Here is a 14,795-nt window from a genome sequence, read left to right on the forward strand (position 1 = left end):
GTGATTGGACCCTCGCCTCCCATTCCCGCCCGTTCATGAGGAGATTTGAAAACAAAGTGGGCCTATCTTTTGCAACATGGTGCGGATGTTGCCCTCTAGTGTAGAGCAGAGAACTCGCACCCATCGCTCCCAAACGCTGTTAATATTAACCCTAAATGAGTTCGTATTAACTAATAAAACCCATTATCCTGACTTACCATCACCTGACAATCCAATAACACCACACTTTACCCTTGTCAAGCCCACACTTACTCATTTCCACTGTTCAATGCGCTCCTCTATCTCGTTACCCTTTTGTAAACATTTGCTTTTGCCGTAATCTCTAACCTCTTGCTGTTTGTAAGCCGCCTCCACCGGCCTGGACCTCCGTCAAGGCTCCGCCCTCCCGCGTCCCAGCTCTGAATGGGTCTTTTGTGGGGGGGCTTCACAGCATTCCAGGAGAATTCTTGCAGGTGAGGCAGTGTTTCTGCTCTGTAATCCTTTCTCAGATGACTTACTTTCTTTCTTTTCCCCCAAACGGCAGCCTCGGTCGAGTCTTTCGCACCAGTTTAAGAAAAGTCAAAGAAATGAACAACTCCAGCGGACTGGGAGGGAGGGATTTCTTCCGTCCGACCAGGTGAGTGGGACACAACAGCTCTCTCAACGCCAAGTGAAGCTCGAGATCACAGGTCAATATTTGCTGTGTGTGTTTCATGGTGATCTGTGAAGAATGGGCGCTCTGTAGTTTAAAGCAGGAAGCATCAAAGGAGACAACCGGGACAGCTGAGAGAGCAACAGGACAACGTTTCGACAAAAGGTGAGTCTGAAGGGTTCGTACTGATTGGGTTTTGAAAGGCTGGTTTTTGAAGTCTGCTCATAACGGATTTGTAAGCGGTGTCTCATACGTTTATTCTACCCCAGGCTTCATCTCTGCCCTCTCCGCTGTTGAAACTTGTCCGGACAACACTGCCTGCAGGTGTGTAAAGCTTTTCCCACGCCGGCTTTTTTTAACATGCATTGCAAAGAAGTACATAATAAGTGAGACGGCGAGCTTTTCATACACAGCGTGAACAAAAGCATGTTATCTCTCCAATGGGCAGAGTCCACCAAAGGAAGGAACTTATCATCAGCGTCAAGGTCTCTTTATCTGTAATGCCCTTTGATATTTTATTGTCATGGGGCTGTATTTTTTAGCGCTACTTCCCCAATGTAGATGTAGCTCAGAAAACAGAAAACTTGTCTATGGAAGAAGTGATGGAAACAAACCGACGACGGAAGCTAATATTTAAATCCAGGGGCAACACGTGTAAATAACAAAATCTATAACTCGGATAGCTGGAGTGAGCTCGCCTCTCCTCAGATCTGATTGCGGGACAGCACCGGCTCGTCGCCATGGAGATGCTGCCGCTTTGCTTTGACGACAGGCAGCCCCGACTTTGGTTTTACAAAACTTTAGGCCACCTTCCGAAGGCTTTGTTTTGATACCGATAACGAAAAGTAGATCAATCGGTGTCTTTAGAAGCATGCTCGGTGACCTGTGACCCGGAATGTTCCGCAGTGTGTGTTATAGGTACCATTTATTGATTTGAAAACAAAGTTAAAGGTGCATTATGGAGCAGTGACTTTCAGTGACCCACGTGGTGCCTTTACTTTGCATCACGTTGGTCTATATAACACTACAGGAACTTTTTTTTTTATTCACCTTATTCCGCCCCGCCCATTTTTGCCTCTTTTTGCGTTGTCTCGGCACTTCCGTTTTCCTGACACTTGCGGTCGAGCGCGAAGCCCGTTCATTTAAACGGAGAACGAGGGAAAAATATTCTCCGCCCAAATCTGATGTTTAGTCGATTGATTTGTATAAAATGGCCAATGTTATTTGCACCAACAAGTCAAAACTGCTCCGTTTCTCAGCGAAAAACGGTTTTGTTTTCGTGTAGTGAGTCCCATGTTAACACGTAGGAGAAAAGTGGCGGGCACAATTTATGGCGGCGCCCAAGCGAGCCTCTGGAATAAGGTGAATAGGGTTTCTGGCAGGTTTTCTGGGTTGAATGTACTGTATGTGTAACCATGGAGATGGTTCCATCAAGAGTGAAAACCTACCAGAAGCATTACACCTGTAGCATGGTAGAGGTCCCCGCGATGTAAAGTAAAGGCAAGGGTTTTTTTCTCACATGAAAAGTTCCATAGTTCCACTTCGAACCCGAAGTAACAACTTTTTAAGTGACAGTGCAGGATTTTAGAGGCAGTTGTGATGAACAGGTCTGAGCTCATTCTACACATTAGGACATGGCTGGAACATGTAGGGGGAGGAAGATACTTAATTTGAACATGTTTAAACTCCGTATAGTCCCTTTGAAGGCCCCCTACCTATTTTTTTGTTTTTTTTAGTACAAACAATGAAAGAGGAAACCACTATATAAATATGTTTGTTGTGGTTCAAACTCATTCCTAACTTTTCTTACATATTAGTGATATCCCGATTCTTTTATCAGACACATTTCACAACTTGCAGGGTCACTTTTCGGGGTCATTGTTAACGAAATGCCAGAAAACTCGCAGCAAGAGTTCATGAAACTGACACAAATGCTTTGTAATTTGATGGACAGTATTTTCCTCACATATGTCTGAGTTTACAATATACTAAAGGAAGTATCGCATCTTTAAGGTTCTCCTGGTCCTGATGGCCTGACAAAAGCCCAACTGAACCTGAGACTGGTAATGGTAATGATTAAAGCTGCAACCAAAAAAGGTGTTTTGTGGCTCTAAATCTGGAAGGCATCATTTAAGCAAAGAAATAATTGGCACCCACTCTATCCAAAAAGTGAATTAGTTTTCCCACACACAGTTTCAATCAAAGAAGTTGTTTTTGTACAGCCCAACTGCAGTTCTCACAGGGATTCTCAAATGTTCTGATTTGAATGGTGGAGCATTGAAGCAGCAGACTGATAGTTACCCCTGGGTGAACTCTATTCTAAAACCCTTCCTCACAGCGAGAGAGGTGAAACTCAACAACTCAATGGGAGGGAAGTTTATTCAACATTGTGCTGAAGTCATGAGAGCTTTTTAATCATTGCTACGTTGTTCCATAATGACAAAAAAAACACACACCTGGAGTCATGTTTTGGTTTCATTCACGTGTGGAGTAATCTGTAAATACATATCAAGTCCATCTCCTTAAGAGCTCAAAACGCCCCCACCTCACGAGGATTAGTTCAGATTTCAGGGCTAAAATTGGTTCCACTATGAAGCAGGTCACACTAATCGCCGGCAGCTATTGTTTTTAGCCTTTTTTTAGAACTGCTTCATTGCCCTCAAGGCCAGTTAAGTCCAGGAATTGTATGTGCTCAGAAATATATAAATAAAACTCACAAATAGCCCTTTTCCACCAAGCTGGTGCCGGTGCTGGTTCTGGGCCAGTTAGAGTTTCAGTTTCAGAACCGGATCTTTCGTTTTCCACTGAAAAAAACGCTGGCTCTTGGTTCCCAAATCTGGTGCCGGTTGGGAACCAATTAAAAGCTGGACCAAGAAACAAGCACCAGTGATGTCAGCGACTGGGGGCGTGGCTCTCTCCTCCAACAAACAATCAATATTAGTTAGTTTGTGCTTAGAACTTCCTGGAGAAGCCAAAACAGTCTCTGTGGAGGAAACTGTTGTTTTGCTTTATGCTCTTTAGCTAAAACAAGAGTTAGAAAGAAGAAATCAAAATGTTAACGGCTGCTGTGACTGAAACATAAACTTATAAACTTAAGTGGCAGTAACGCCGACTGTAACAAGTGAATTTCTCCTTTGTGAGATTAATAAAGGTTTATCTTATCTTATCTTATCTTAAGATGTTACTATCCATGTTCTATGTTGACTTCCCAAAGCGTTGCTATGACAATAGGCACAGCTCTCATTTTGGTGGGAAACCAAGTCAGTATGGAACCAACCCGGCACCAGAACCAGCTCTGAACCAGCCCAGAACCAACACCTTGGTGGAAAAGCCCTAAAAGAGCTCGGGAATGATGCCTTTTTGACGGTTTTCCATCACTTTTTTGTTGCTTTTTTGTCGTTTTTCATCACTTTTTTGGCGCCTGTTGTGTAAATAAATATTTCCTTTCCACGTCAGGATGTTGCAGACAGTGAGCGAGTGGATCTGGTGGGACCGCCTGTGGCTGCCGGTGAACGTGTCCTGGTCCGACCTGGCGGACAGCGAGGGCCGCGTTTACGCCAAAGCCTCGCAGCTGTTCGACGTGCTCCCGTTCGCCCTGTGCCTGCTGCTGGTCAGGTTCCTGTTCGAGAGGTGAGGCTGGAGTGAGGATGCCTGGGGCGTGCCGGCCGAGTTTGGCAATCGCCGTGTTTCAGAAGGCAAAAATGTCATTGCACAAGCCGTCGCTAAGCTATAAGATCCGAGGAGTCAGCGTCTGCGGGGGCTTACCTCATTTTTTTCCAGGAATTATGTTTCCTAGCAGGGGCTGTTTGAAGCTTTGTGTGTGGGTCGGGGGGTGGGTGTTCTTGGAGTAAACCTTTTTGCTCACTTTGGCTAGTGTTTTTCAAATAAGTAGTCTAATCGACACAATAAGCGGTTTTAATATTTCACTGAATTCTCTCTGTGGGAACTTGTAACAAAAGCCGGGTTCTCAAAAAGTTTTTGTTTCTCACACTCTAGACTCAAAACAGCACCTAGAGACACCAAATTGCCCATTGTGAATTGTGAGCAGATTTTATTTTGGTAATTTCCGGACTCCAGAGTATAGCCACCCTGGTGCACCGTTGACAAGCCTCTCCCGGCAGCACGTTGTTCCGGCACCCATTTGCAAACTCGTTCCTCTAGCTGTTGCCGTCCAGCTTTTGGCCCGCGATTAGCGTTTTTTGTTCTTTTTTTCTTTTTCTTTTTGCCAAGAAAGTTTCTCTCTCACTCCAAACGTTCTTTCTGCTGCTCGATTACCGTTTTCGGCTGTATATTTCACTACTGGCCGCTTGTAATCTGCCGAATATGATTTTCTTTTTGGGGGCATTTGTGTTTAGCCTTAGCAGATACTGGTACACAAGCCTTAGAGCGCCCCCTAGCGGCTATCAGTGTGAAAATAACGAGCATGTCAAATAATATATTTTGATATAAGTCGCACCTGAGTATGAGTCCCCAGCCAAACTATGAAAAAAGTGCAACGTATAGTCCAGAAAATACGGTAATGTCTGGTTTATTCAAAGAGTACATAAGATATCCGAAATCCCATTCTATCCAATGGCTCTGGACCTTCCCTGCCCTCATAGACTTTCCATAGAAACTTTATTGCCCTTCTTTAAGTCATTATCAAACGCAGGCTTGTCATTCTTACCTCCACATGTTTCTCTTAAAGGTGCACAATGAAACTTTTTATATGGAAAAAAAGTGGATTTTTGTGCGTATTTGACCTTGTTGTGACCCAGTGGATGTATGAGTGGCTTGCATGGCACCTTTACTTTCGATCACGGTGGTCTCTACAATGCTCCTGGATCAAATGTTTTGTAGGTTTTCTGGTGCGAGCAGAAAGCCTGTCAGCAGCATCCAAACCTTCCAAACAGTTGATCCTGGAGCGTTTTAGAGACCACTGTGATGGAAAGTAAAGGACTAATTCCTACAGGTCGCCCCAGCATCAGCAAGGATGGGTCAAATGCAGAGAATGAATTTCCCTACAGGGATTGATAAAGTATATTTTTCACATGCAGTTCCCCGCCTTATAAAGTATTAAAAGTTGACTAAACACAGACAGGTTACAGCTACTGCCACTGTAAACTACCCTAAGTAGAAGAATAGCTCAGCTCAATCTAGTTTTACTTGTTCTTATGTAATGTTATGTGAAGGACTCGCGCTCTTACATGAGAATACGTTCAACTCCTCATCCCTCATCACTCTTCTGCTCACACTGTAATCCCTGTGTCCGGCTCCTGTAGGTTTGTGGCCACACCATTGGCTAATGTTTGGGGAGTCCGGGACAAAGTACGCCTCCCTGCTGAGGATAACCCCGTCCTGGAGAACTACTACAGCAGCACGTCCCGGATCCCAGCGCAGGTCTGTCCCACTAAACACACTCTCCCATGCAAATATCTATCAACTGCTTTCATTTTATGTTTATTAAGATGCATTCTTTTCCCCGTGGTAAGTTTTTCTCCACTAATGTATTTTTTTGTGTATCCAATCCTCTATGCACATGGGATCACCAAAAGGTCACGGCGAATCATTAACTTCGCTGCTGTCAAACATGTAAATTCTATGTAAATATAACAATAAACCATTCAAATCAATTTGCACACAAATACAATGACAGAAGGGCTTTGTCTGCTCCACTGTTTAATATACTTTTGTACTAGTATACACTGTACTGCAGTCTGAGTAACGGGTGAATGCGTCCTCTGCAGGCGGATGTGCTGGCCCTGTGTAAGAAAACCAGCTGGACAGAGAGGAAAGTCCAGCTCTGGTTCAGAAGGAGGAGGAACCAGAACCGGGCCGGGCTCCGCAAGAGGTTCTGTGAGGCCAGGTCAGTCTGCAGATGGGGCCCCTAGAGTCCCATGGTGTGATTACAATGGTATTAATGCGAGGAATCATAAAGGAGAAGACAATTCTTATACAGCACATTTCCTACTCACATGAAACCCAACACCAGCCACTGTGCAAAGCTAATATTACTAAAAGGCGAGAGGGAGATAAATAAAAGGAGACAAGTTAAGGCTGAGGTCTGAATACTGAGGTCAATTTGAGCAAAGGCGGGAAGCCGATGGCACTGCAGCCCAAGACAGAATCCCCTTCCGGGTTCATAAAGTTTGGATTTGCATAATAATTTCTGAATTATATGATGCTAGTCAAATCAATAGGACCAGCATTGATATGAACCCAGGTAAATAAAGATGTGGCCGGTTATCAAGCCATAACTACAGATAATATTAGCAGCCTTTGCTCGTGTATTGTTTTCTTTATAGATGAAATATATAAATAAATGACTGCCTGTTTCTCTCTGACAGCTGGAGATGTGCTTTTTATTTCTGTGCTTTTTTCGGAGGTGTCATAGCTCTCCACGATGTGAGTACCATAACCCTGGCCTAGACTTTCTACTTTTTCCTCATGTCGCCAGTAGAAATATGACACATGCATGTATTAAGTTGCCTTCTATTCTGTGTGCTCTTTCAGAAACCCTGGGTGTATGACCTGAGGGAGGTCTGGGCTGGCTTCCCTAAACAGGTTTGACTTTGGACTTCTCTGTAGTGCCTCTGTGATATTATGGAGATGACGTAAGCTAACCCATGCTCTCATGTGTCGGTGCAGTCCCTGCTGCCCTCACAGTATTGGTATTATTACTGCGAGATGGGCTTCTACCTCTCCCTGGTCTTCAGCCTTACATTTGACGTCAAAAGAAAAGTAAGTTATGACACGGTGGAAAAGCTCATAAAAATAAGTTTTTACTGTTTTGACTGTTTTTTCAAGACTCACAGAAAATTGAGGTATAGGTCTATGTCAACACGAAACCCACCGAAAGAAAGATTAGACTCTCTTCTTTCATCTAGAAAAAGTTTGTTTGTACCTCTTTCCATTCTTTAGTTGGTGAAATCACCCAAAATGCTGTTTTCTGACCAAAAAACTGAGAAAATGAAAGAATGCTGCCCCCTAGCGACCCAATAAAAGAACTTGTAGGTCTTTTATTGAGTCACTAGGTGGCAGCATTAGGCAGCACAACTAAGATTTTATCATTGGCAGTCAATGAGTTAAAACTCGGAGGTGATCAGAGTTATCTGACTTCAGATACAACCTGAAGGCAACAATGGCGCCCCCCACGGGGAAGAGGGTCTTTAACTGAGTGACTTGAGTCTTTGTGATCAGCCGTAGCCTTCAATATGATAACGTTAGCATCTGTTCTAGCGTTAGCTGTTTCACTACAAAAAGTAAATATCAAGCATTGCCTTAAATGACTTGAATTGAGGAAATGTATCTTTTTGAGCAGTTTTCACTCATTTTTTCCTGACCTGACCAAGATCACTTTGGTTGCTTGATGAATCAATGGGATAAGACCAATTTTCTTAAGACGAAATGTATTGAAACATGTCAGAAACCTCTCAGAACAAGTGAAATGATCTAGGTCAAATGCCCAACTAAATTAATTACTAAATTAAATTTAAAATGGTAATATATTCTATATTAGTAGCTACAGCTTTAAAAATGTAATATGTTTGTATTACATATTACTGTTTGAAAAACGTAGTTGAGTTACACTACTTTCAGTTACTTCTGAGTTACTTTTGGCAAAATATAACCTCCATCCATCCATCCATTTTCTTCCGCTTTATCCGGGGCCGGGTCGCGAGGGCAGCAGACTCAGCAGAGATGCCCAGACTTCCCGGTCCACACACACCTCCTCCAGCTGTTCTGGGGGGACCCCGAGGCGACACCAGGTCACCTCGGAGACATAGTCCCACCACCGTGTCCTGGGCCTTCCACGAGGCCTTGTCCCACTAGGACATGCCTGGAACACCTCCCGCGGGAGGCGACCAGGAGGCATCCGAAACAGATGCCCGAGCCACCTCAGCTGGCTCCTTTCGAAAATATAACCTGAAAATAGTAATAATGTCACCGAGCATTATTACTATGCTCGGTGACATAGTCAGAGATTCACGTTTTTTCCCATTCTTTCTCTGGTTAACTGCACAACTGCAGATCTTAAGTCCAACTTGATTTGGTGATGCATTTTATTTTGGTTGAGTTTGGCATTTTTTCTTTCGTGCATCAATATATATCATTGGAATGCTCGAGTGTCTTCAATTGTAATGACTAACACATACCTTTATTTTGTTTAAGTGATATTCCTCAGTTACTGAAAAAAGTGATATATTACTTTTGCATGTTACTTTTGCAATACATTACACTGATGCTAACGTCCTAGGGCTGTGGTGTCCAAGCTTTTATTAATCCAGAGTCAGACGTTGAAGTGTGTTCGCTGAGTGCATTTAACAAAGGCTTAAACTGTATCTTATACTTACTATATTTGTTTAGGCTTGGGACGTTAATCGCATCTCCGTCTCATTATAAAATGTTTCTTTTTGACGTTAAAAAATACCATTTCTGTGTGGCAACTCAGCAAGAAGTCTGAGGGCCACCAAATTTTGTTAGAGGGCTACTTTTGGACCCTGGGCCGCAGTTTTGGCCCCCCTGTCCTTGGGTGACAGCTTGTCCAAGTTTCATTCCTGTGGGAAGTTAGCCATGTCTTTGTTGAAATGTAAAAATATTTAAAATAGTTTGTATATGTTTTGAATGTCGCGACAGATTAGCTGTTCTTATTCGGTGTCGTGTCTTTCAAAGCGAGCGCCTTCACTTAGACATGTGTGTTTGCGTGTGCAGGACTTCAACGAGCAGGTGGTCCACCACATAGCCACGCTGACCCTGCTGAGCTTCTCCTGGATCTCCAACTACATCCGCATCGGGACGCTGGTCATGGTGGTCCACGACTCGGCCGACATCCTGCTGGAGGTTAGGCTCTGCTCGGGTTACATACACGGAGCCCGCAGCACATGCAAATCTCAGGCCTGTCTGCTGCCATAACCCGGATTTGACTATGTCATATCGGGTATGTTGCGGATTCGGAAAGAGGGGAGGACAGGTTTTTGTCATTAGGGCAGAAATCTCCCACTAGTAATGCCATTCAAGCATTAGAGGCTCTCTGTCATTTTAGTTACGTAAAAGAGGCTCATCAACAACATGAGTATAGGTTGTACCCACTAATACTTCTTTTGGTAGTCGTGTTTCAAATTCAGATTCAGAAAACTTTATTTATCCCCATGGAGCAATTCATTTGCAGCTTCCAAGCCACGCATTCATCCATCTCCAATTTCAGTTAGAAAGACCCCTTTTATGTCTATATTGTTAAATCGATTTATATATAGAATTAGGCAAATCAAAAGGTGGTTCTCATTCCTCTTTCTGATTGTATAATAAGCTAAAAAAATTGTTTTGATTAATTCTCTTCTCCTCCTTCTCTCCTACTCCTCCTCCTCCTCCTCCTCCACTCCTTCTACTTCTCCTTTTATTTACGCTTCTCCTTCCCTCCTCCTCCTTCTCCTCCACATTGCTTCTGCTTCTCCTTCTCTACTTCTCTTTCTCCTTTTCCCCTTCCCCTTTTACTTACTGCTTTTCCTCCTCCTCTCCTCCTCCTCCTCCTTCTACTTTTTCTCTCCTACTTCTTCCCCACATTTCTTCTTCTTCTCCTTCTTCTTCTCCTTCTTCTTCTTCTCTTTCTCCTTTTCTCCTTCTCCTTTTACTTACTGCTTCTCCTTCCCTCCTCCTCCTCCTTCTTCTCCACATTTCTTCTTCTTCTCCTTCTCTCCTTCGACTTCTACTTCTCCTTTTACTTACTACTTCTCTTTTTCTCCTTTTCTCCCTCCCCTTTTACTTACTGCTTATCCTCCTCTCCTCCTCCTCCTACTTCTTCTCCGCATTTCTTCCTCTTTCTTCTTCTTCTCTTTCTCCTTTTCTCCTTCTCCTTTAACTTACTGCTTCTTCTTCTCTCCTCCTCTTCCTCCATCTTCTCCTTCTTCTCCTCCTTCTTCTCCTTCTTATTCTCCTTCTCATTTTTTCTCCTTCCCTTTCTCCTTTTCTTCTTCTTCTTCTTCTCTTTCTCCTTTTCTTCCTCTCTCCTCCTCCTCGTCCTCCTTGCACTTCTACTTCTTCTCCACATTTCTTCCTCTCCTACTTCCCCCTCGTGTTCTACGTTGTTACTTTTTCTACAAGCACACCAAAAGAGGCTTCCTGAGAGCGTTGTAGATGAGGGGCGACACCACCCATTATAGAAGACTGCTCTTAGTAAACCTTTTCTGTGGTGATTAAAACACGTTGTACAAACCTCACCTCGTCCTTGTCTCTTCCAGGGCGCAAAAGTGCTCAACTACGCCAAATGGAACAAGGCGGCTAACGGGGTGTTTGTGGTGTTCACCGCTCTCTTCATGCTGAGTCGACTCGTCATCTTTCCCTTTTGGTACGTTTTTTTATCGGCGAAACTGACATTTTCAAGCTCTCTGTCATGTTTCCAGGTTGTTCCTTTGGGAAATCCTGTTTCCTTTACAAGAGCCTAGTCAAAACACACCTCTCGCTCCTCAATTGGTTTATGAAAGCCCGTTAGTTGCTGACAAAGCACCTCGAGACTTCGGACAGTGAAACCTAGTGAGGATTGTGCCCCCCTCTGAGCCCTCCCTAATGTTTCCCCAGGCTGATCCACTGCACATGGGTGTACCCCCTGGAGTTGTACCCCGCCTTCTTCGGATACTATTTCTTCAACGTGATGTTAGTGGTGCTGCAGGCGCTGCACTTGTACTGGGCCGTTCTCATCTCACGCATGCTTTTCAAGTCCCTCTTCAGAAAGGTGAGCAATGACGTGGATCTGTTTGGGTTTCAGGTTTTGTTTAGTCGCCAGAGATCTAGTACTTTTATGAATAAGCATGTTGAGGTTTTAGGTTCTACCAGTTAAAATGCTAGTGTAGGGTGCAGGGGCGGACTGGCCATTTGTCCGTTCTGGAAGAGCACAGAAGGGCCACTAGTCCCGCCTCAACCGAGCTTTACCCAAATCTAAAAGCTAAAAAGAAAAGCATCAAAATAGCGAGAAAACGGGGATGAAAAGTCAACAAAAACGTGAGAAAAACATGGACAAAAAATGATTGAAAAAATGATTAAAAAAACCAACAAAAATATGACAAAAATGTGGCGACGTGACGAAAAGTTTCCATCACTTTTGTAGGTCTTAGCTTTCAAATGAGGCGTTACATTGTTGATCTCCAGTCGAGAAGCTTTTAGATTTGGGTAAAGCCCAGTATAAAAAAACGTGAATCTAAAAGGAATTCCGTGGAGTATGGTGTGCCACAAGGTTCAATTTTGGGACCATTATTATTTATTATTTATATTAATGATTTTGCTTCTGTTTCTACGACCACCTTTCTGGTTCTTTTTGCTGATGACACCAATCAAAAAAATAATAATAAAAAGCCGAACTGGGGAAAATGCACTCGTTAATGTTAAGGCGGGGGGTAAGAGGTTAAAATATGGATTTGTGGAAGTGCACAATTACGTTAATTTGGGCCAGGCTGGTCAGAGTCCAGGGCTGTTTTTCAGTCCCAGTCCGCCCCTGGTAGGGTGTTGGGTGTAGAATGAGAAAACTCTTCTTAAAGCAGACATATTGTGCAAGATGGACTTTTGTGAGTTTTTAAGCACGTGAGGGTTCTTAATCTATGTAGTTGGGAGCTGCTCACTTTGAAAAGCGCTGCTCACTTTGAAAACAGCGTTGCTGGAATACTCTGCTAGCCTTTTTTGCTGCAGTTATCTAAACATTTACTTATTTACGTCTAAATGAGGAAAGTGGATGTCAAGGAGAACCCTCATTTTCAAGTTTCCAAGCGATGGCACAAAGCACCCTTTTTACCGACTGTCGGTAAAAAGGTGCAGCGGTATAAGACGCTGCTTCTCACAGTTTACACCTATGGGTAATGTAATGTGCACTGAGAGGCTAGAGGTTCCAGTAACTACTGTAATTTCCAGACTATAAGCCTCTACTTTTTTCCACATGCTTTGAACCTTACGGCTTATATAACAGTGCGCCTAATATACTGAATATTGTGTCATATGTCACCCTATCACTGTCTTCCTCCATATCGGTCCCCCGGAGCAGGGGCACCGGGAAACTCTGGAGGGCGGCTGCAACACCTCCATACTCATGAGTCGCTGTGCGGGCAGCCCTTTGGCTTCACTGAACCCAGAATAATATAATTGAAGTTCTTAAAGGAACATTCCACCGTTTTTCCATACTGTGATATGTTCTTACCTGAGCTTAGACGAGTTGATACGTACCTGTCTGGTCTTTGTGCCCGTGGAAGAGCTTGGTCGCTTCCAACTTCACCCCGTTTGGAGCTATTGGAATATACTGGGAGAAGCCAAATGCTAACAACATCTTTGGTCTTTGTGCGTGACTGAGCACACGCACAAAGACCAGACAGGTACGCATCAACTTGTCTAAGCTCAGGTAAGTATATCTCAGTATGTAAAAACGGTGGCCTGTGCCTTTAAAGATACCCTAAGCTACCCCGTTTTGCCGGTCTGGCATGGTTGCATTCCCATATTGCATTGCTCCCTCACCTCGCAGCGCCCCCCCAACCCACCCCTGTCAGCGGTTGCTTATAGACCAGTGCGGCCTGTATTTGTAAATCAAAAAAAGTCATCTTCATTCATTTAGTTACTTCAGGTTATGTTCAGGTGCGCTCAATAGTCCGGAATTTACGGTTCTTCTCACAATATGAGCGCGTTAACGTTGCATGTCTCAGAAACGACACCTTCGCTACAGAACCCTCCTCGTGTTTGCGTTTTGTCAGAAACAGGGCTGTGCTTTATTCACCATCATATTTTTTCTCCATGTTTGTCGAGTACTATCTGTGTTTGCTGTGCTGAGCCTGCGCTTGATTGGGGCGAGTACCCACACTGAACGTAGAGCTGGATTCCACTCGAAATCATAAGACTTTTCTTGAGTTCTTTTTGTCTTTATTTTGATTTTCTTCGTTAAAGGCAGGTGAAAAAACCTTGGAATAAAACACAAGAGAAACATTGTATAAGTAATATGTACAATACAGTATCAGATTTAGATTTAGATTTAGATTTACTCATATACAGCAGTATTCCAAGTCTTTTTTACAACATACTGTTTCACATCTTTTAAATACTTTTGCAGCATGGAAATACGTTTTAATATACAGATTTTCATTTATGAATGAAGTGGTTGTGCAATTGTTTTTTGTTGGTTTAGTTTGGAAGATACATTTTAGCCTTGACGTTGTGTTTCGGTGACGACTAAAGTTAGTTTGTGGAAATGAATGACTCGTTTCCATTTTTGTGTTGATTTAGGTCATTATTGCCCCTTGCCATGTTTAAAGTTAAATAATGGAGTTTGGGTGTAATAGATCATCACAAAATGCCAGAAAAAAAGCACAAGATGTCTCCATTAAATGAGCTGGACTTATTGGGACTTGACACACCTAGACTTGTGTTTGAAATCATCATGAAAAAATCAAACCGAATGACGTTTTGTCTTTTGCAGCTGGAAGGCGACGACCGAAGTGACGAGGAAGAGGAAGACGACAGCGACCCGCCCAAAGACGCCAACCGCAAAGTCAACAATAACAAACCCAACCACATAAACGCCTCCGGGGCCCGGGGCCGAGCCACCGGGCACTGACACGGGGGCCTCCGCGCACATGGACAGCTCAGCTTGAAGAGCAGACACGTGTAGGACTGATCACACTGGACTGTTTTATAACACTGACATATTCACGTTTTGAAGGAAGCTCTTATTATTTTTGACCCCCCCGCTCTCTCGCTGGATCTCCTCATTCAACTTTGACAAACGCAGCTACTGTATTTACCCTTATTTACCCTGCCTCAGACTCCTCACTGTTGTCAGCAGAGGCACAGGAGCAGTTATACCTTTTTTATGCACTGTAATTACGACTGAACTACTTTCCCTTGTTTTACATAAATATACATTATTACTATTATTATTATTGTTATTATTAGTTCTGAAATGTGAAGTAACAATGCCAGTATGTCCAAATTACTGCTTGAATAAAATACAATAAGGGAGCTTTCATAGATGAATTGCACTGTAACCCCGCCCCCCCTTGCATTTACGTCATTAATCTCCAGCAGCAGCTTGATACTGATGTGTCTAACTTTAATGAATTTTCCTGTTTACCTGCAGTGCTGGGCCTGCACAGGGCTGTATGAAGTCGGCTGGTGGGTTGTGTTCACAGAACGGGCCTTTGTCCCCGAGGCAGCTGTGGCTTAT

The 14,795-nt window shown here is 43.5% G+C and overlaps 1 protein-coding gene across 1 annotated transcript; it reads left to right on the forward strand.

The window, feature by feature from the left end:
- Positions 1 to 546: 546 nt before the first annotated feature.
- cers3b (ceramide synthase 3b) lies at positions 547 to 14,190 on the forward strand. The gene is made up of 13 exons (XM_079567842.1): positions 547 to 616; positions 709 to 800; positions 901 to 955; positions 4,088 to 4,261; positions 5,893 to 6,010; positions 6,358 to 6,476; positions 6,958 to 7,015; positions 7,124 to 7,174; positions 7,259 to 7,351; positions 9,323 to 9,451; positions 10,846 to 10,952; positions 11,183 to 11,336; positions 14,049 to 14,190. Exons 4-13 carry the CDS (start codon positions 4,089 to 4,091, stop codon positions 14,184 to 14,186), a joined length of 1,140 nt encoding a protein of 379 aa, XP_079423968.1. The 5' UTR covers positions 547 to 616; positions 709 to 800; positions 901 to 955; position 4,088; the 3' UTR covers positions 14,187 to 14,190.
- Positions 14,191 to 14,795: the final 605 nt, after the last annotated feature.

Source organism: Gobius niger, assembly GCF_951799975.1.
Source record: "Gobius niger genome assembly, chromosome: 12".
In the NCBI taxonomy this organism is placed as follows: domain Eukaryota; kingdom Metazoa; phylum Chordata; class Actinopteri; order Gobiiformes; family Gobiidae; genus Gobius; species Gobius niger.